Source organism: Anguilla anguilla, chromosome 13 (assembly GCF_013347855.1).
Source record: "Anguilla anguilla isolate fAngAng1 chromosome 13, fAngAng1.pri, whole genome shotgun sequence".
Classification (NCBI taxonomy): Eukaryota; Metazoa; Chordata; class Actinopteri; order Anguilliformes; family Anguillidae; genus Anguilla; species Anguilla anguilla.
In genome coordinates, this window is record NC_049213.1 from 30467053 (window position 1) to 30487127 (window position 20075).

The following is a 20075-nucleotide window of genomic DNA, read 5'->3' on the forward strand; positions in this document are numbered from 1 at the left end:
AAAATAATATTAACTACAAATAACACATATCAGATTAGGAGGAAACTGTGTAAATAGCTTGTGCTATTCAACTGTGGTTGATTGTCCTTATTTTACACATGAGGGGGCAGTGTGTGTTACGTCCACTGAGATGGTCACTATAGGTCACAATAGGTCAACTAGACCTAAAAGTAGTGGAGAAAACTCCACACACAAAATACATGTCATTAAGGACTCAATGACAGTTGTGTGAGAGCAGGAAAACAATAAAAGTCAACAGGTTGTGCCCCGTTTCAAATTTAAAAATTTTGGACATGTTTTGGTGTTTCGTTACTGAGATTATGGCATGTCAGTTGAATTGCTTACTCTGTTCAGCACTACCTGGAGCAAAGACAAAAGTTCAGTCATATGCGAGAGGGCAGGAGACTGAGGCTGAGGTGACACAGGAGGATTCTCACCCTCAGGTTTGGCAGCGGGGGGCTCTTTGGGGTCTCCAGCCCCAGCGGACTCCTTCTTGCTCTTCTTGCGCTCCTGGCTGGCCTGGTCTCCCTCGAAGTCGATGACGAGCTTGCGCTCCGAGTCCGAGTCCACGTCCTGATCGTCGGGGGCCGGCTGCGGGCTCCCCTCCTTCGCCTGGAGCTTGTCCTTCGTGGCGGCGGCCTGCGGCGGCCTGGCCGTCTCCGCGGGCTCCTTGTCTCCGTCGCCGGCGCCGCCGGGCTTCTCCTTCGCCGGCGATTCGGCGGCTCTCTTCTCGCCGGCCGGGGGCGGGGGCGGGGCCTCGGCGGGGCCCTCCGCCCCGCTCTCCTTGTCGTCGTCCGCAGAGGGCGCTCTGGCCTTCCTCTTGGAGTCCTTGTCGGCCTTGTCGCCTTTGTCCTCGGCCTCGGGCTCGCCCCTCTTCGTCCTCTGCTCCTCCTCACTCGCGTACTCGCTGTCGCTGGAGTCGGACTTCTCGGAGTCCTCCGAATCGCTGTGCTCCACACCCTTGTACACGTCTTCAGAGATCTCATCAATCCCTGCTCGGGAAATCAGAACAGGGAGTGAGGAACAGTGGCAAGGACTCCGTCAACGCATGCTGCCAACCTGGTTTTGCAGATCTTCATTTCTTCATTCCAGAGCCACAGCGTCTGCTGGTTTTTGTTTTTGCCTTAATACCAGCAACCAATTCAGACCCATGAAACCAGGTGAGGTGAGTTAACAGTGTAATCAACTGCTTTAATTGATCAATGAAGTGCTGAGTAACTACAAAAACCAGCAGACCCTGCAGCTCTTCAGGACCAGGAAGGAAGATCACTGTGGTATTGTTATTATTATTAACGTACTATTAACGTAACAAGATACATTCAATACATAACAGGAGTAACAACAACAAAGGTATAGAACCAGCTGAATTCCAGAACATTTTCAGTCCCTGAAAAGCATGTTACAGTAAAAACAGAGCTAAATAGAGGTTAACAATGATCTGTAAAAGCAAAATGATATTAAATCAAAGTACATATATGGTGACAGAAAACGATCCACACTTTAAAGGTCCAGGAAACTAGATTAAAATTGTGGTTATTATTCCCCAGAAGTGACAATTGATTGTCTTAATATTTATTCAAAATTTTAACACGGTTATAACAATTAAATTGTTATAAACACTATTAAGATTATCGTGACCTTTTCAGCAGACAAGGACAGGGTGGGCGTGTATCCTGGGCTCATTAACATTCATATCCGTAAGACACGTCAAGTGGAAACCATTTCTCGTCGCTAGATTAGAGCCGGTTAGTGCAGATTTTCCAATGCAGGAACATTACACTACCAGACCAAATAAAAGAAGGAACATGAACTAGGTTTTACTCTCGCATAGTTAAACCTGAAGATCATTCAATATGTGTAAAAACGTTGTAACACTGAGCTACTATACACTAACATTAAACTCTACAGCAGTGCATTACACCCAAATAAAGAAAGGCTTTGATTCGACATGTCTAAGCTTGAAAGCTACATTACGTGGCCAAAAGTATGCGGATACACTTTAATACTTTAACCTGCATCACACTTCTACATTGACAGTGAATGGGGTACAATATTCCGGGTTTGGTAGGTGTAGGAGAGAAGTGTATTCTGGGAACTGAGGGGAAGTGTGAGCAGGTAATGTGCTGTAATGTGCTGTGATGTATGAGCAGGTGTTAGGCGGTTCTGTACGCACCCAGCTGTGCTTTGCAGCTCTCGATGGTCTTGTCCAGGTTGAGCTGAAAGCGGCTCCTGATCTGTCTCTTAGGAGAGGTGAGCACCACCGGCACAGCGTGCTGCTGCTGCACACTCTCACTCAGCTCCTTCAGGTCCATCTCTGCCTTGCTCCGATCTGAACCAGCAGACACACGCGCACACACACACACGTTAGGGTGTTACCCCCTAGTGTTCAGTAGTGTGGAGGGTGTGGTAATGCTCTCTGCAGTACTCTGTAGTGTTCAGTAGTGTGGAGGGTGTGGTAATGCACTCTGCAGTACTCAGTAGTGTTCAGTAGTGTGGAGGGTGTGGTAATGCTCTCTGCAGTACTCAGTAGTGTTCAGTAGTGTGGAGGGTGTGGTAGTGCACTCTGCAGTACTCAGTAGTGTTCAGTAGTGTGGAGGATGTGTTAATGCTCTCTGCAGTACTCAGTAGTGTTCAGTAGTGTGGAGGGTGTGGTAATGCACTCTGCAGTACTCAGTAGTGTTCAGTAGTGTGGAGGGTGTGGTAATGCTCTCTGCAGTACTCAGTAGTGTTCAGTAGTGTGGAGGGTGTGGTAATGCACTCTGCGGTACTCAGTAGTGTTCAGTAGTGTGGAGGGTGTGGTAATGCACTCTGCAGTACTCAGTAGTGTTCAGTAGTGTGGAGGGTGTGGTAATGCACTCTGCGGTACTCAGTAGTGTTCAGTAGTGTGGAGGGTGTGGTAATGCACTCTGCAGTACTCATTAGTGTTCAGTAGTGTGGAGGGTATGGTAATGCACTCTGCAGTACTCAGTAGTGTTCAGTAGTGTGGAGGGTGTGGTAATGCACTCTGCAGTACTCAGTAGGGTTCAGTTGCACTCAGCAGCATTCTGCAGAGTGGCGCCCTCACCCAGGTTGAGGTTGAGGATGCTGCCGGTGGTGGATGTCCTCTCCTGCTTGGGAACAGTAGGAGCGGGTGCCTGAGGGGAGAAGGGCTTGGGGCTGTCTGTCACGCTGCCTGTAGGACCAGTCTTAGTGGGGGCAGGAGAAGCTGTAGAGCACAACAGAATGGCATAAGTATCATTATAACAGAGAGCAAACAGACGCAGGCAGCACCCAATGATCTCTGCTTCACTTGTTGCTTTCAGAAGCCTGAGCGATGCCATGGCCCATTACTCTCAACCTGGTAGGACTGTTAGCATACAGATTCAGTATCACACTGTGGGGCCCATCCACACACTGCAACAGTGTCTTAACAGGATTAGCCACCCAGCAGCCCCTCTGCGTGATTTATGAACAGCAGCCTGTAATGAGACTCGCCCAGACTAGACCCTACCTGCACAGTCCATGGACTCCTCCCCAGCGCTGAGGTGGCTGGACACAGCTTTGCCTCCACCCTTCTCCGTGGTGTCCGGCTCCACGTCAGAGCCCGTGTGGACCGAGGAGTTGGTGCTCATGGGAGAGCGGGGCATGTCCGTCAGGGACACCCGCCGCCCTCCGCTGCCTGGCAACGCGCTCTTGCCCAGGAGGATCTTGGGAGAGGCCGTCATGTCAAAGCTGAACTTGATCTTCTCCTGCTTTTCGGGCTTGACGGAGCCCACAGACGGATTGGAGGGGTCCAGCAGCATCTGGAACTGGTTGTCAGGTGTGTACGGTGTCCTGAAGGGGGCGTAGTTGAAAACGCCGAACTTTTTGCGGCTGTTCTCCACATAGATCTCCATCTCTTGCATTGCACTGTTGAAGATGCTCTTGGTCTTTTTCACAGAAAAAGGGATCTCTTTAGACATGAGGTAGCAGTTGTTCAAAGGGACCCAAGCCCTGAAATAAAGGGAGAAGAGCCTCTTAAACTCCTGTACAGTAAATGGTCACAAAGACAAATGCACGAAATTACGTTCTCAAGTTTCAATACTCGGAACTCGATTCTTCTCAACGCCTTACTTGGCGTTGAACGCAGCATTTGACTCCTCTCATGTGAAAGCGGCTTAATTGTGGAATTGTATTTCGAGACGCTGCTGTTGAGTTTTACAAATGTTAATTTTTGGCCTATTGAGCGCCACAAAAACATACTTCAATAGAGGTCCATTGTACCGAGGTGAACTGCATTTAGAACACTCAAATTTCAGCAAAACTACCTGGATGGATAGATTGTAGTCTGGGTAACTGGAGACACACTTTAATTTAATTTTTTGGTGAGCTGCCCCTTTAACTTACCGGTCATGCTGCCCAAAAAAGCGAGCGTCCACCTGGCCGTCCTTGTCCCGGATGGCCTTGGCTGGCCAGAACGGAAAGCCTTTGAGCTTGGCCCACACCAGGGGGTGGGGGTTACTCTAAACAGCACAGGAAAACCATTTTGAGTGATCTCAGAAGTCCATTCATCACCCATAGAGCCATGTCAATGTTTCAGGCTCAAGTGGCCCAATTTTTAATAAGTAACACGCAGTTTCAGACAAGAATTTGACAGCTATTGTATCTGTATTCCACTGTGAAGCGCCTCGCTGAGAGAAGAGAAAGGGAGGTTTTGGCTTACGCATGGCTCACAAAACCAGTTTTCCCTCTTTTGGCAAGCTGACAGATAGCACTCAGGGCAGACTTCAATTTCATTCATCTGCAACAGAGCAGCATTTCACATTTATTTCACAATATACTGTAGATGCATATATAAGTATGTGTGTGTGTGTGTGGGGGGCGGGGGGGGGGGGTTATATAAAGACATTCAAAAAGAAATGAGTGTGTTGATGTTTATATAATAACGAATGCAATAAAAAACAACACAACAGCATGTAAACTGCATATTTATGTGTCTGTGTGTGCACATTTCTGTTTTTGTACTTACTTCATGTTCACATATTTTAATGATGACTTTAGCTGTTGCTGTCAGCTTGTGATTACCTGGAACAAGAGTGTTGCTATTAATAAAAATCTCAACATTAACTATAATAACAATAATAATGATAATATACATACAGTATCCAGGGTTACTCATGAAATGATAATGATTGTCTGGTTTATATTTTCCATGAATTTTAACAAAAAACAAACAGGAATTTACTGGATTCTATTGCATACAGATTGGAAAGAAGATCAGCCTACTTTTGAAAAAGGTTCTTTGGGTGGGGTGAAACACTGAGGAAAACTGCTCCAGGGATCTATTAAGAATGAACTTTTTGTCATGGGAACATATTCATGCTGATAAAATGGTTTGAGGCTAACCTCCATTATAAATGATGCAGTTGTGCAAGATCCATTTTACATCAGCCAAAAACGCCTCCGTACAGCCATACATTTTCTTTTTGATATTCTGCAGAGAGAAAAGTACATAGCTCACATACATATTTATTTAGAACAGCAGGAACAGCAATAGCCCATTACCATTAATTGGCTGAAACAGCACCTAGGCCGGTTTTCAGAAATATTAACAGAAACTGCGATCACTTGAACTTTTAGTTTTTCTTGGAAAAATCTAAAAGATCTTCGAAGGACCTAAACGTGAGCACCAAAAAAAAAAGTCTAATTGGCCACAGCACAAGTATGTTGACTGGCCTTCACAACCCCACTGCATCGATGCTTCTTCTTCAACTAATCAATTTCCATGGGCCAGTTTTTTCACATTCATCTCAAGATACCTTTAAAGTACTATTAAATATAAAGGAATATACACTGAACACATAAGAGAAAACAGAGCACTCTTCAGTATGAGAAGAGGGCACTGGATCAGATAAATACCTTCTCTAAGGTACAAAGGTCCATGGCATGGAAAATGTATTCAGCGTAGTCCGGGTGCTGCTCGAGAGACACAGGCTTCTGAAATGGTTCTGTCTGTTCATACAGAAAAGAGGGAAGAGGCCTTCAAATCGTGCTCTAAGTTCAACCCAAGGTCCTTACATTTTTTATCCGATTTCCTAGTAGAAGCACTTTTAAAAAGACAAACGACAGTTCACTTTTGCTTTCTTAAACACATGCATCCTTTTTTATCCTGCTGTTATCCTTGCATGTTTATTTACCTGAGAAACACACGTGCAACCTTCAGGAGACACAGACATTCCTTACAACCTACTGATTCTATGGTGCGTACATAGTGATGATATCATAATGGAGATTCCCTCTGGAACCGCATACACCTGAACTGCATTAACAGTGTAAATTTAGAGCGATATACACATCCAATTGTACAGTTACACTGATGATGGGTGAACCAAAAACATTTTCTGTTTCTGTCTGCTGATGTGATCATTTAATGGCACGTTTCTTCAGGAAAACAGCTACTGAGTGTGATCCATTTTTTATATTTAATTTTAAAGTTTTGGTCAGTGCACCAACTAAGTCAGAGCACAGTGGAAATCCCTTTGACAGCATCCATTGCCTTAGTCATCACGCAATGCTGTCACCTAACACCAACAATGATGCCACCGCACAAACATGGTTCCAACAGTACCAAAAATTCAAATTCTAAATGCTTTCTTAAAAGAGCCTTCAAAGAAAATTTGCCACAACAGCTCCATACAAGAGCCTAATCCTAACATCACCTATTACGTGATTAAATGGTAACATTTATTTTGATTGAAATCATTGGTGCATGTGGGCAGAATCTCAGAATCTATCCAATTGGAAAGGAGAGGGGGTGGGACATGGATGTGTGATCCTTAATACTGTACCAAAAAGACCCCAAAAATCTCTTCTTCCTCATAAACTGTTTCTAGCCTCACGCAAGTACAGCCTTAAACCCGCTGAAAACCAGGCGCAGCTAGTGTGACCTCACCTGACTCTGCCTAATGAACCAGGGGTCAAAGGTTATATTTACCAAGATTTGTCAGTGGCCTGCGTAAAAGACAGGAGCTAATGTGTGGCTATTTAGGGATTATATTTCCCCAGTAGAAGCTGCCCTGAAGCACAGTCAAAAAGAATGTCTTTATTCACAAAGACCACTAAAAAAAGAGAAGCTCCAGCTTGGAGGCTGATACTACCATATCTATTGAGTGACAGCCATACCCATGACAACCAGGTCATCCAGCAGCTCTTTTATTATACTTATGAGGAAAACATGTGAACAGACAAGCAATCACGCATTTAGGATGAAGAAAGATGCTTAAACACTGTATGCACTGCACAGTATCACACAAAAACAAAATTATAATTCATCTGTGACAGATTAATAGTGGTTGCAGTTGCTGATTTTGTCCAGTAAAAAGCACACAATCAATCTAAAATGGCTGTGGTGAAATTGTGAAAATTATTTATGGATATTTTTGGTGCATGTGTGTTTGTGTGTGCCTGTGATTGGGTGTGCGAGTGTGTGTGTGCCTGTGTGAGTTGTTCCTGATGACTGCAAGTTTGGGTGAAATGTAAAAATAACAAAATGGTGGAAGACAGAGTATTCACACTTACGCCAGGCTGTTTCATCTTCTGAAGTGCAAACTTGAGCAGAAAAGACAGCTGGTCTATTGTTAGCATGGTCATCGCTTTACTCTGAGTTTCTATGCACTCAGCCACTGTTATTTTCTGAAAGACAGGAGGGGAGACCACTGAGAATTTTTTCATAGAAATAACCGTTTTGAATATGTATTTCACTGTAAAACATGTACTAAACAATGTAAGCCAATATTTAATAAATAAATACCCCTTTCATACTACATATGATCCCTGTTCCTTTCTTATAATCAAATGTTTTTTGTTTATTTACTTCATTTTTTAATTATCCACGTATCTTTCTACATATACAAAATCCAACACCAAAGAGTAACATAACACATTCAAGTGATACGTATTTCTTTTAAGTTTTAAAAAATTTCTTAGGTAAGCGTAGTGACTGTGAAACACGGTATTGGAAACAACCGTGGACACACAAGAAACCCAAATTTATCTCTAAGAAGTGGCTTCACAAACTGAGCTAGGCCTGTACAGTTGCAGGAGGGATTTTCAAGCAGGAGCCACCAGGGGTCTCTAGATGACTTACACATTTAAAAATGTATAGTAGTCTACTGGTCAACTCATGTATTCCCCAATTGAGAAAACAACATAATTTAGGCCAGTTACATGTATATTCTAAGCAACCGTCTACCCACAGATGTGAACTAAAATAGCATTACAGCAATTACAGAAGAGGCCCCTGTCCTCGTTGGAAGCAGTGCCCCATTTTTTAAAGACGCACTGGCAAGGCATCTAGGACCCCAGCCAGCCCCAGTGAAGCCCCCGAAGCCTGCACACTATTCATAACCCCTCAGCAGATATCTCAGTCTCTCATCCGGGCGTGGGGGTGTAACACACACACAGGAGAGCCCCCCCACCCCCATCCCACCCCACCCCACACACACGGCCGTGAGTTCTGCTCTGCAGGCGCTGGGGAGCGGGGGCGAGAGACAGCAGGCCAGAGACAGAGTACCTCACACTCGGGACAGAACCAGTCGCCCTCGGGCTCAGCGGCCAGTTTGAGACACTTGGCGTGGTAGACCCGAGGGCAGAGCTCACAGCAGAGGACCTGGCCCTCGCGGTGGCACACCCAGCAGTAGAAGTCGTTCCGCCCGTCCTGCGGCACAACATCAACAGGCTCTGTGAGTGGCTGCTTCGCATAGTAAAAGGGACCGTGTCTTAGCTCTGACTGGAATGCAGGCGAGAAGAAACAAGGGGGGTCCAGAGTCAAAAACCACAGGAAGTAAAGCACAGGGAGCAAAACATCAGGCAGGCACATGAGCACTACGCAGAGGCAGAGAGAGAGAGAGGGAGAGAGAGAGAGGGAGAGGGTGAGGGACGGCCATCAGGCGCCAGACTCCGCACTGATCCCAGAACAGAGCCGTGGCAGCAAGCGGGGAAGCCACTCCGTCAGAACCCTCTGCCCAATCAGAACTCATTCAGTCATTAAAAATAGAGCTGCACTGGGGATGCAGTAAATAAGCATGGCCTAATTCAGCAATAGAGCTGTGAAATTCCATTCTCGCTGGCCCTACTCCGTTTACATGTTATTAGCGCAGTGGATATCAGTAAGTAAGTGAGCGCAGTAACACACTAAGGGTCTGGCCTGTCTGACTCCCTTCTCCTCTGCTGCCATGTTGCATGAAACAAGCCTCCTGTACCTCAGGAATGGAAGGGACAGTAAAAAGCACAGCAATGGTAATACACAGTTGTGTATTATTATTATTATTCCCACACTAAACCTGCATTGCTTCAAAAAGGGCTTTGTCATGACATATTTTTTTTAACAGGGAAACATTATGCATGATTTCTGTTAAAAAGTATGATTGCCTTTTTAGCCAACTGTAAATAATTACTCTTGTGCTGCTACGCCAACAGTCCCCAGATTATGAATTAAAACTATTAAAAGCACCCAAATGTCTCCCTGTGGGAGGATGGGAGGATGTGGCACAGGAGGCTTGTACATGTAAAACAAAAGCATTCACAGCTAAATAACATTTCACTAAAATATAGAGTTCTACTTTCAGCAACACAAGGCAATACTTGAAAAAAAAAACATTACAAATAATTTTAAATAGTCTGTTAATCTTCACATTCATAATTTCTTTAGAAAAACATTTAATGCAAACCATATAACCTCTATCAAAAACATTTTGAGAAAAGTTTTAAAAAGGGAGAAAGTGCCAACCTTTGAACTGCAGAAAATTAAAATTTGATTTGATTGATTGATTGTTTGAACACTGATTTATAGTATGCACCACAAAGATATTCGAAAAAGATTGCCAGCCAAAATAAAATCAAGACAGGATACAGTGAATAACTGCATTCTTGTGTGCGCAACAAACACTAACAAGGCTTCTTTCTCTCTTTTTATTTACTAGATTTTAAGTACCTTTAATTCCCTCAAACAAATTTTTCTAAACATTTTGCATACTGCAGAAAATGAAATACTCTAAAATGGATTTAAAAAACACACACACAAAAAACACATCAAATCTCAATTTTACATTAAAAAATTCTCAATGGCTGATTTTGTAGTAGAAAAGTAACAATATATGACATTAAATATAAAAATAATTCAAACATAATTCACATCACATGTCAAAATTCTTTTTTTTTTTTTAGTATCTTTTCTATTTGTTGCTGTTGATGACATCACACAGCAGCACACCTGCTCTTTACTGTTGTTGACAAGGCCCGGTTTCTTCTTCTTTTTGACGGGGCTGGGTGAGGTTTCTGAGGACGAGTGCCCATTGGAGGAGTGTGGGGGGCTGGGCAGCTTGCGTTTCTGAGCTGACCCTTCAACTGATCCCAGATCTGAAACTGTAGAGACGGACCAGGCGTCAGACAAACACAGGCACCGCATACACTATGACCGCACTGGGGAATAGTGCTATTCCGCCTGCCTCCACCAGGGGGCAAAAGCCACACAGGACTCCAGAAACGCTGTTAACAAGCTCAAAGCTGCTACTGTTTGGAGGCTCTGAGAGGAACTGCTATCTATTTGAAATCAAAAACACTTTCCTCCTCATTCACATGGGGTTTATCATGCATCCTACATGAGAGTAGAAGCTCTGGCATACCCATAAGGACAGAAATACAATAAAGACTACATTTTCCAGACAATCAGGCAAACTATCAATGTGTTTTTGCTTTGTTTTGATATGCACTTACACCGCTTCAGTTGTACATCAAATGTTAACTGTAGCGTTTCAATCCAGAACTGGGCAGCCATGTTTGCTAATCTCCCTCACTTGAGCCAGGAGACATCAGAAACCTGAGAGGGCCAATGAGAGCAGCTGAATGAAGGTGACTCAGCATTTCTGGTCAGTGCTGTCTGGGGTCAGAATGGGCTCTGGTCCTTCCTCTCACCTTTGGAACGTGTGGAGATGTCCATCCCCTCTCCCACATCCGACTCCTGCTTAATCTCCTCCTCGGCCAAACTGTGGCAAGAGAGCAAGGACAAAAAAAACAGCCGTCACCACGTCAGCAATCAACAGAGACAGTTCCTGGAGAGATGTCCCCTGGGAGCTGGGTCACCTGATGTTTACTCTGTTTAACCATCCCCACACAAGTGTAAATTTATGTTTGTCTTCCTGTTTATGGGCGGCAGCGTAGTAAGGAACTGGGCTTGTAACCGAAAGGTCGCAGGTTCGATTCCTGGGTAAGGACACTGCCGTTGTACCCTTGAGCAAGGTACTTAACCAGAATTGCTTCAGTATATATCCAGATGTATAAATGGATACAATGTAAAATGCTATGTAAAAGTTGTGTAAGTCGCTCTGGATAAGAGCGTCTGCTAAATGCCTGTAATGTAATGTAATGTTTATGTTTGATAGACTGCAAAGCTGTAAGTGTGCCAACCCTTATCTCTTTAATTCCCAAATTTGCAATCAGCACAAAATGTTTACATGGTAGCCTAACTACTGGACGTTTAAAATCTGTCAGCCAAGCTTTATAAAACAACTAATATGTAATTAAAACACTGAATGTGTTCATTTCCATTTTTACAGAGGTAAATCAAATAATTTTGTGCTTTTAAGTTGACTGCACACATGCAAACACATGATGAGTAAACCCGTTAGAAGCTTAGGAAACTAATGAGCAGACGTGGAAAATCTAGGTACAGAATATAAAAGCCCCCCACACCCCACCCAGTATTTTGTTCAAATAATCTGGATTTTCCAGTTATCACAATGTTTCAGGCAGGAGGCTAAACTAATGAGTGAAATCAGCTGGCTGAGTTTGTGGGCGGAAGAAACACATGGCAGGACTTTTACTTATTGACCCCTGGTTCTACTTCTGCTAATGAGTGAAATTATGCAAAAATCAATGATGCAGTGAATTCATCAATGCACAAAACTATTTTTTTGTTCACTGCCAAAAATACATACGCATGCAAAAATAGGCAAATAATATACATTGAATAAAGCACACATTGTAAGTGGCACTATTCACTTATAAAGTTTAGTTTACAGATCAATTTTCTTCAGTATTCACAATGGGTTGTTCACGATTACAAACCACAACATGCTTAATAAATATTTTTCATGTATGCAATTATACTGCTAGCAGTTCCATTACACATGTTTTCATCTCCACCAGATTAGTGAGAATATGACTGTTCTTCAAGGACAGGACATGGAAACAATGTGGACCCTAGGAAACCTACACAAATGAAGATCAGTAGACACAAGCAAAATAGTACCATACATAAAACATAGTATCACATTGTTCCAGAACATTTGTGAACCTCAACCAATGTGAAAACCTTGCTTTTTCGCTCCAAAAAAAAACAGGCCAAAACTATATTTCCACCTTAGGAATCATGTGGTTTGTAAAGCAATTCTCTTTAGCCAGATATATTTGGTTAGATCCAACCAAACTTTTAAGGATGGAAGGAAAGTGAAAGAAAATGAAAAAGAAAAAAAATCAGACCCAGGTGAAATCTCTTCTTTGACTCCTCTGCTCTGCTGCAGTAAAATGGACTCAGGGCTAGAATGAGGGTCAGTTCTTCCCCAGCAACAGGAGGCCAAATGACTGCTCACTAGAGCTGGCTATAGCCAGATGCCTCCGGATGCAGTATGGGGGTCATGATTACATTACATTACATTTATTTGGCAGATGCTTTTATCCAAAGCGACGTACAAAAAGTGCATTTCATGGTCATAGACAACTGCTAAACACAGGTTCAGTAAGGTACAATACTTATTTTGTACAGCTATTTCTAGCCAAGAACACAGTTTAGTTCACACAGTGAATACTATTCAGACCTAACCTCTGCAAAGCCAACTAGGCAGAAGAATAAGTTACAGTATTAGGACAAATACAAATTACCAAAAAGATGGAATACATATCCTGATACACATGAGACTAACACAGACATTAACATTTCTGTAAAGCGTGCTGTTTATTTTAATTAAAATAAGACTTTTTTTATTAACAAGACATGTCTCAAAGAAGTAGCTGTGTATTTTATAGTTATAGTCTTATATTTACTTGGAGACCACTTCATCCACTAAATTCGTTAGGAGAAAATTATGCATCTGTCCTTTAGCCAAAGTATCAATCATCAGATAGCACTACTTTCCTTTTCAAGCGGCAGCTGGAGCCAGTCGCAGTAAAGCATGTTCTAAACAAATGGGCATCCAGGGCTAAAACGACCCATTTTATGAATTTAAATAGGCCCTACTCAATAAAATCAAATGGCCGTATTGCCATCACTGCACAGGATCAAACGGTTACACAGTCTGCAAACGGTGTTTTTCCGGTCCACGGCCCTGTTCTGTCCTCACAGTTGACAGGGAATCCAAAAAACCTCCACATTCAGACTTAAGTGGTGAGCTTTCTATATCAATGGACCAGTTTGCACTGGTCATGATTTCTGCATGAAAATGGCATCTTTCTAAAAGAATGAGAGAGCTCTGGCGATTATGTTAGTCACGTGGCAGTGAGGCATTTCCTCCTGTCAGAGCCAAGTTGTCTGAGCTTTTCCTGCAGGTCTTTTTAACAATCTAAAGAAAAAAAAAACTGTCTGTCTATACTTTTCAAACTAATTTTAAATAAAATTATGTGCCAATATACGAGTTGCAGTTAGCTTGGTTTGATTTTCGGTATGAACCGTCAGCTGTTTTCGACGCACAGGATTTTTTTGCACTCCTAGTGTCAAGCCCGGTCTTCAAAACACCACCATTACTATATTAACTATAATGAACGTATTCCGTTACCGAAAAAGTTGTCCACTGTCGCTGAGTGGCTTTCTCCGTGCAATGCACCAAGCTTGGTTTGATTATCAATCGAAAATTCTAAGCTTCATATCAAACCGGGTTAAAAGGTTTTCCACCTTTTCACTTCACCCTCCTTCACCTCCACCGATCCCTGCAGAACACTTTGGGAACATTTCAACAAAAAGACTGCAGACACCCACAGCTCCTTCCGGATGTCACGGGCCTAACCTTCTCTCCTAACCACTTCTACCTTCTCTTCTCAGTTCCCTCCCCTTAAATATGTTGATATGTCTCATCTTCTGACACAACATAGTCCATCCTCCTGTGCTCTACAGAGGTGGAAAGTCCAGGGATCAGAAAGTGAGTTTCTTACAACCATCGATTTCACTAATTAGTTCTACCTCCTGAATGAAGAATTGTGCTAATTAGCACATCCAGTTGATTGGAAGGAAATACTGGGGAGGACTTTTATTTTCTGAACCTGGATTTTCTACCTCTGGTGCTCTGGACCACATTCACTCCCTTCTTCTCCAGACAGCCCCACCCAGCATGCTCCCATTCATCTCCACTATGACCAATACATCAGGCAGTTTGCCCACAGCTTTTAAGGAGCCCCGAGTCACATCCCTGTTGAAGGAACAGACTCTGGACCCTTCTGCTGTACAGAATTATTGGCCAGTCCACGGAATGTGCAGCAAGTAAACAACTCCCTTCCCCTCACAGTATAACCTTCTCGAACCCTTCTACTCTTCAGCGTTTGTCACTCCCGTCACTGAAGCACTTGAGTCAGCTAGAGAATCTTCCCATTCTTTTAACCCTATTGAAACCTACACACAAGATTTCTAGCACAGCTCTAAAGTGAAACTTCATCTCTGGATGGTCCTTTTGTGTTTTCTGGGACGGTGGTTTATCTTGTGCTCATGACTTTCCTACAGGTGTCCCCCAAGGCTCTGTACTTGCCCCCTCTTCTTTTCGCTTTATGTCTAATCTCTTTGGTCTGTACATATTTGCACTAATACGTGTATGCTGATGACACTCAAATTCACCTCTCCTTTCCACCATATGACACACAGGTCTCATTATGCATCTTGTCTTGTATTAACAAGATCTACATATCTGGACATCACACTGTTGCCTAAAGTTCAACTTGGATAAAACTGAAATGCTTTCATTCACTCCCAAGTGTTCACACTGCAAGACCTGTCCCTCAGTCTTGATGCTACAGAAGAGCTCAGCCTCAGCACTTCTACAATAAGAAGCCCAAGTGTAACTTTAGATACTAGACTCTCCTTCTCCTCCCATGTAGTTGGCAATGAGTCAGGCATGCACATTCTTCCTATACAGAATCCAAAGAATCTGCCCCTCACAGCCTGCTCTTAATCCAGGCCCTGGTACTCTCACGCCTAGACTATCACCATTTTCTGCCTGTCACTAAACCCATGCAGCTAATAAAGAGTGCAGCCACACGACTTGTCTGCAATCTTCCCAAATCATGCTCATGCCACAGCAATGGCTGCCTGTAACTGCTCCCATAAAATTGAAATCCTTAGTACAAGCCTATGGGACAGTTGATGGAATGATTCCACCATAGCTCCAATTGAACCTTACACCCTGGTGAGATCTCTCTGCTCTGCCACCTCGGAGGGACTGGCTACACATTCCCCACGAAGTTGCTCCAACCAAGCCATTTGGGAGGGCCTGTTTACACTGGCCCTCTCAAACTGATGCAAAATCCCCACAATGTATTGGACAGCAAAACCGTTGTCCATACTCAGACCCACCTGTTCAGACTGCACCTTGGTTGCGCTCAAATTCCTACCCAAAACACTCATACCTTTGTACCGGTTCTGCTCATGGTCTTTGTATTATAGCTTTAGATTTTTCTGAAGGCTGGTCAATTAATACAGTTTGAATGTATCCAGGATTCACATTCTCTTTCTTGCTTAGCATAGTTAAGGTTTGTTAGTGCTTTAGTGATGTTGCATCACTGGTCTGGGAATGCTGTTATCTATCTCTGGCATTATTACCCATGTAAATGAGGTGAATGCACTTATGTTCTTTTATGCTCTGGTTAAGAGCATTACCAAATGAATATGATGAAGTGCACTGAAACGTAATGTATCCCCACTTAGAGATTTATACCTTGCTAATGTAGCCTACATTAGCGTGGAAGAAATACACTATATAGGAATCTAGTCAGTACTTATGGACCAGCCTGTGGAGCCACTCCTTTATGTTATCAGAATTCTGGCATGGAAATAGTGTGAAAATTGGTCTGAAAGCTAGTTTTGGACCAATTTGTGACACCCAATCAAAACACACAGGCATTGCCATAAACAATGGACACATCAAACAGCAGGGCAGCTACCACTGCAAGACTGTATTTATCCGCATCATTAGGGGTTACTGTTTCTCTGGCTTTCTGTGTGTCTGTTTGTCGGTTACAATAAAGAAGTTGTTGCGTCATGCTCCAGGCTCAAAGCTAAATTGTCGAGCAAGAAATCGTTAAGTAATGCCTCACGGTGTCCTTGGTCAGGAAGGGCTTGTTTTGTTTGGGTCTCTGGGAAGCCAATTGTGTGTTCGACATATGTCTAACTGCTGAGCTCTCGCAATTCATTCCCCTGGTAACATGCTACTATGGAGACTACTCATGCACTGGAAAACAAGCTGGAGGAGTCCTTCCAGACATGCGCATCCACAGTTAAGCGCAATCACATTTAGTGTCATTCCCAGAAATCTGATCCAGGGTTTGGTCATTCCCAGATGCTCAGTCCACAGTATTAAATGATTTGGGTGACGGCACACCACACTGAACCACATCCCAGTACCAGGGTGTCAGTGAAACTATGAGTTAGAGAAGACAAATAATAACAAGTTGAAACAAGACTTCATTGAAGTCCCTACAGAAGCTCGTTGTTTGTCCTTTTGAAAGAAAAAAAAAGCAAGCACCTGGTGCTTCGTCAAACTTACTCTATAAATCGACTGCTGAAGATATCTAAACTGCAAAGACAGGAACTTGCTTTCTGCTGACTTTGGTCCAGCTTTGGCACTGATATCAAAATGCACCTTTAACCTCTTTAACCTAAGCCAGTCTGAAGTCAGTATTTCTCTGTACAATTCAAATATTCCAAGATGATGTGCTACTGTCCTGCACTGTGAAGGGGTTTTATCAGCATGCCTTCAAGAAAATAAAACAAAATGTAATAAAAACATATTTATATTTGGTTATGCCCAGGCACACCATGCTTACAGAGAATCCTCCTGATACATAACTAGTCCTTTGGGGCAAGATACAAATGCTGTCCTGACAAAAAAAAGCAAGTTTTGCTGAACAACCAAGGCTAGGACCTGAAACAGGAGTCCCTTTGTTACAAACACTGTCACTGGTATCCAACAGAAAGAAGGAACATATGCACCGTAGCACCACTCATCCCCTTGGATCCCAATGCTACTGTCACATCCAGACACACGAACCTCAACAGGGGGGATTAAAGTACTGTTGCAGACCACTCCTTCCCACATCCACAGGGACAAATGTGACCTGTGGAGATTAGTGCACTGTTAACATGTCCACAATCCTTCGGCGACTTGTGATTATGAGGTCAACTCCACCCTTCCCCCTTTACCCAACCAATCATAGAAATGCAGCAAATCCTTAACAAACTGAAATTCGGCACCACCCCTCCCCCACAGCAAACACACAGATGCAAGCTTGCGCACACACACAGACACAGACACACACAGGCACACACACACACACACATAATCTCTGTGATACTGAATGCTCAATTTTCTAGGGACTTTCCAATAAGGAAGCCACCATTCATCAGAAAAAACAGTTTAACAGGTTTGGTGCGTAACTGCAATAAAAAAAAAGGCCTACTTGATTTTGCATTCCCCTTCGGCACATCCAGCTAGAAACAAACGCACAGAATATGTACCGTACACATACCGAATATCATTTCTTTACAGTCTCTCAGAAAGAAGCAGCCCAGATGCATCTGGAACCAAAGAATTTGATTTGATCCAGTCCTTTTTCCCCCAGTCTTTTTTTTTTCCCTAATTTGAAGGGGCAGTGTCCATGGACACGGCCCGGTGTCGGTGAAGACAGCCGGATTCCCCCAGCAGCCTCCCCCCTGTCCCCAGCTCAGGCAGGGTCCCCTCGGAGGGAGAGAGGGAGGACGAGCAGCGCAGGAAAACATCTAGACATGTCTCTGCCATATTGGCCTCTCTCTGCCTGCGTTCCCAAACGCTGACATCTTCAGCCACCACATGCACGGCGCCAGTGCGAAGCGCTACGCTACTGCTCAATGCCCGGCCCTGGCCCGAAACCCCGCCTGACACATTATGTGAAAGAAAGAGAAAATGAAAATCATAGCTATTATTCATAGCACTCCTATCCCCCCACCCCCACCCCCACACACAATCGACACAGATTTCACAATGCAGAAAACTGACACGTAGCAGCATACCTTGTCTTAAGGCACAGAGTATACAACACAAATTCTTCAGCTGGGGCCTTAGAAATTTTGGATGGCAGAGGGATGAAAACAGAGAAGGGTGCAGAATTTTCCAGAAGGGCCTTGCTCTCCCTCGCAGCTCCACGGCGATCGTCAATCTGTAACCTCGGCTGCCGCTGCGATTGGTCTGAGTGCGGCACGGAGGGATCTGATTGGACAACACAGCTCACTGCTGTGCTCTCCCTCACAGACACCCCTCTGCAATGCAGGGGGAATTTCTCACAGATAAAATAGTCCTTCCTGCATAAATGGTCCTTTTCTGCCTTCAAATACATATATGCTGTCTATATCTTTAAAGATCACACTCGTCATATGTCCAAAAACCAAGAAGACGAGCACTAAATGCCTTCTTCTTTTCCAAATAGCCTGGCTCGGGTGCCCACAGAAAGACTGTCTTCGGCTGAGGTGACCATTCCTGGCCCTCTGTTGACGACATGGCTGGTCGACAGACCTGTAAATCAAATACAGCCCGTCCACAAAAAAAAAAAAGAAAGAAAAAGGAACGAGAGCAATAGACACCCTCACAGACCTCAGTGAAACACTTTGTCAATGGCGTTTCAAAGATCCCTTTCATCCCACGTAATCCATTTTAAAATATGAAAGCAGGTTAAAAGATCCGGCTGTAGCCATTGCTTTTTATATTAAAAAGGGAAAGATTTAAACAGATCAGTAACACAACAATGATATCATCCTCCACCCCCCAAAAAAAACAGCTGCTATGTTGTATTTTTTCCTGAATATAAAATCTTTGTGACAAGGAAATATTCAGGTGGAAATATTCAGCGTCGAGTGGTACTAATGAAAAGGGTAAAGATGCTGTACTGGCTCGCAGATATAAATGTCAGCACACTATAATAACCACTCTGCTGATTTTAATTCCCAGTTACAGAATAGACAGAATTTATAATAATCAAGAGATTACAGGCAGCAGAAATAAAAATCTATTTGCAAACTTTTGGACACAAAAAATACAAACATATCTATTTTTAATAACATAACAGCCTGAAGCTTTCGTATAGTGAATACGTTCTTTGTTGCTATTGCTTTTAAAGCAGATTTCATTCAGCTGTAAAAGATTCAGGTGCAGCTACAGTAACCACCGCTCCCCTGTTTACACTCAGCATATTAGCATTCGGGTTGCTCCAAAACCTGAGTGAATCGGAAGAAATCCAGTGCGATTCCGAATCGAACCGTTTTCTGAGCACGACTGAATCGGCGGCCCGCGCTCTCTAAACAGCAAACGAATCCCGTCCGCGCAGCGCGAGACCAAACACAGCCCTCCTGGTTTCAAGCCTGGCCGAGACAGCGGAGGGGGAAGGTCTGGCTGCCGAACGTCAATCGGGCCGTGCCCACGGAGGGCAGGAACCCGCTCGCCGTCACGCGCGTTCAGGAAAACGACATTCCGGAATGCTGCGCGGCCCACAGGTGAGAAAGGAAACGTCCGTCCTCTCGCCGTTCGGAACGAACACTCCAGGAGCGGCGAACCGGCTGAAGAGCGTGACCAGACAAACATTAAAATCAAATGGCCTGCTTGCTCCGAGTACTTTCAGACCACCGGGTGCTTTCTGCAAAGGCAGCGGCACTTCCAGGGTCCGCACTGAAACACCCTTTCTTTCCACAGCCGCTTGCGCACGAATGCGCAGGCTGATGACTGGGGTGTGTGGCGGGGAGGCTCTCTGTGAAGGGCCCGAACTGAACCAGGCCAGCGGCAGCCACCAGGCCGAGTTCTCACACGTCACGTTCGCCGGTTCCCTTGGTTACAGGATACTGG

At 44.0% G+C, this 20075-nt stretch overlaps 1 protein-coding gene across 3 annotated transcripts in view; it reads right to left on the reverse strand.

Moving 5' to 3' along the window:
- LOC118211077 (protein kinase C-binding protein 1-like) overlaps window positions 1-20075 on the reverse strand; it is a 28082-nt gene that overhangs the window by 4189 nt on the left and 3818 nt on the right. Inside the window, exons 1-14 of one of the 3 annotated variants that reach the window (XM_035387865.1) lie at window positions 18257-18779; window positions 10930-11000; window positions 10229-10380; window positions 8531-8746; window positions 7537-7650; window positions 5878-5970; window positions 5365-5452; window positions 4988-5043; window positions 4682-4759; window positions 4366-4481; window positions 3491-3972; window positions 3065-3205; window positions 2174-2329; window positions 438-992 (exon numbers count right to left, since the gene is read on the reverse strand). In XM_035387865.1, coding sequence (XP_035243756.1) covers window positions 438-992; window positions 2174-2329; window positions 3065-3205; window positions 3491-3972; window positions 4366-4481; window positions 4682-4759; window positions 4988-5043; window positions 5365-5452; window positions 5878-5970; window positions 7537-7650; window positions 8531-8746; window positions 10229-10380; window positions 10930-11000; window positions 18257-18579 — 2641 coding nt within the window. In that variant the 5' untranslated portion in view covers window positions 18580-18779. Of the gene's footprint in view, window positions 1-437; window positions 993-2173; window positions 2330-3064; window positions 3206-3490; window positions 3973-4365; window positions 4482-4681; window positions 4760-4987; window positions 5044-5364; window positions 5453-5877; window positions 5971-7536; window positions 7651-8530; window positions 8747-10228; window positions 10381-10929; window positions 11001-18256; window positions 18780-20075 lie in introns of those variants that run through there. The other 2 variants (XM_035387866.1, XM_035387867.1) reach the window with 2 other exon arrangements.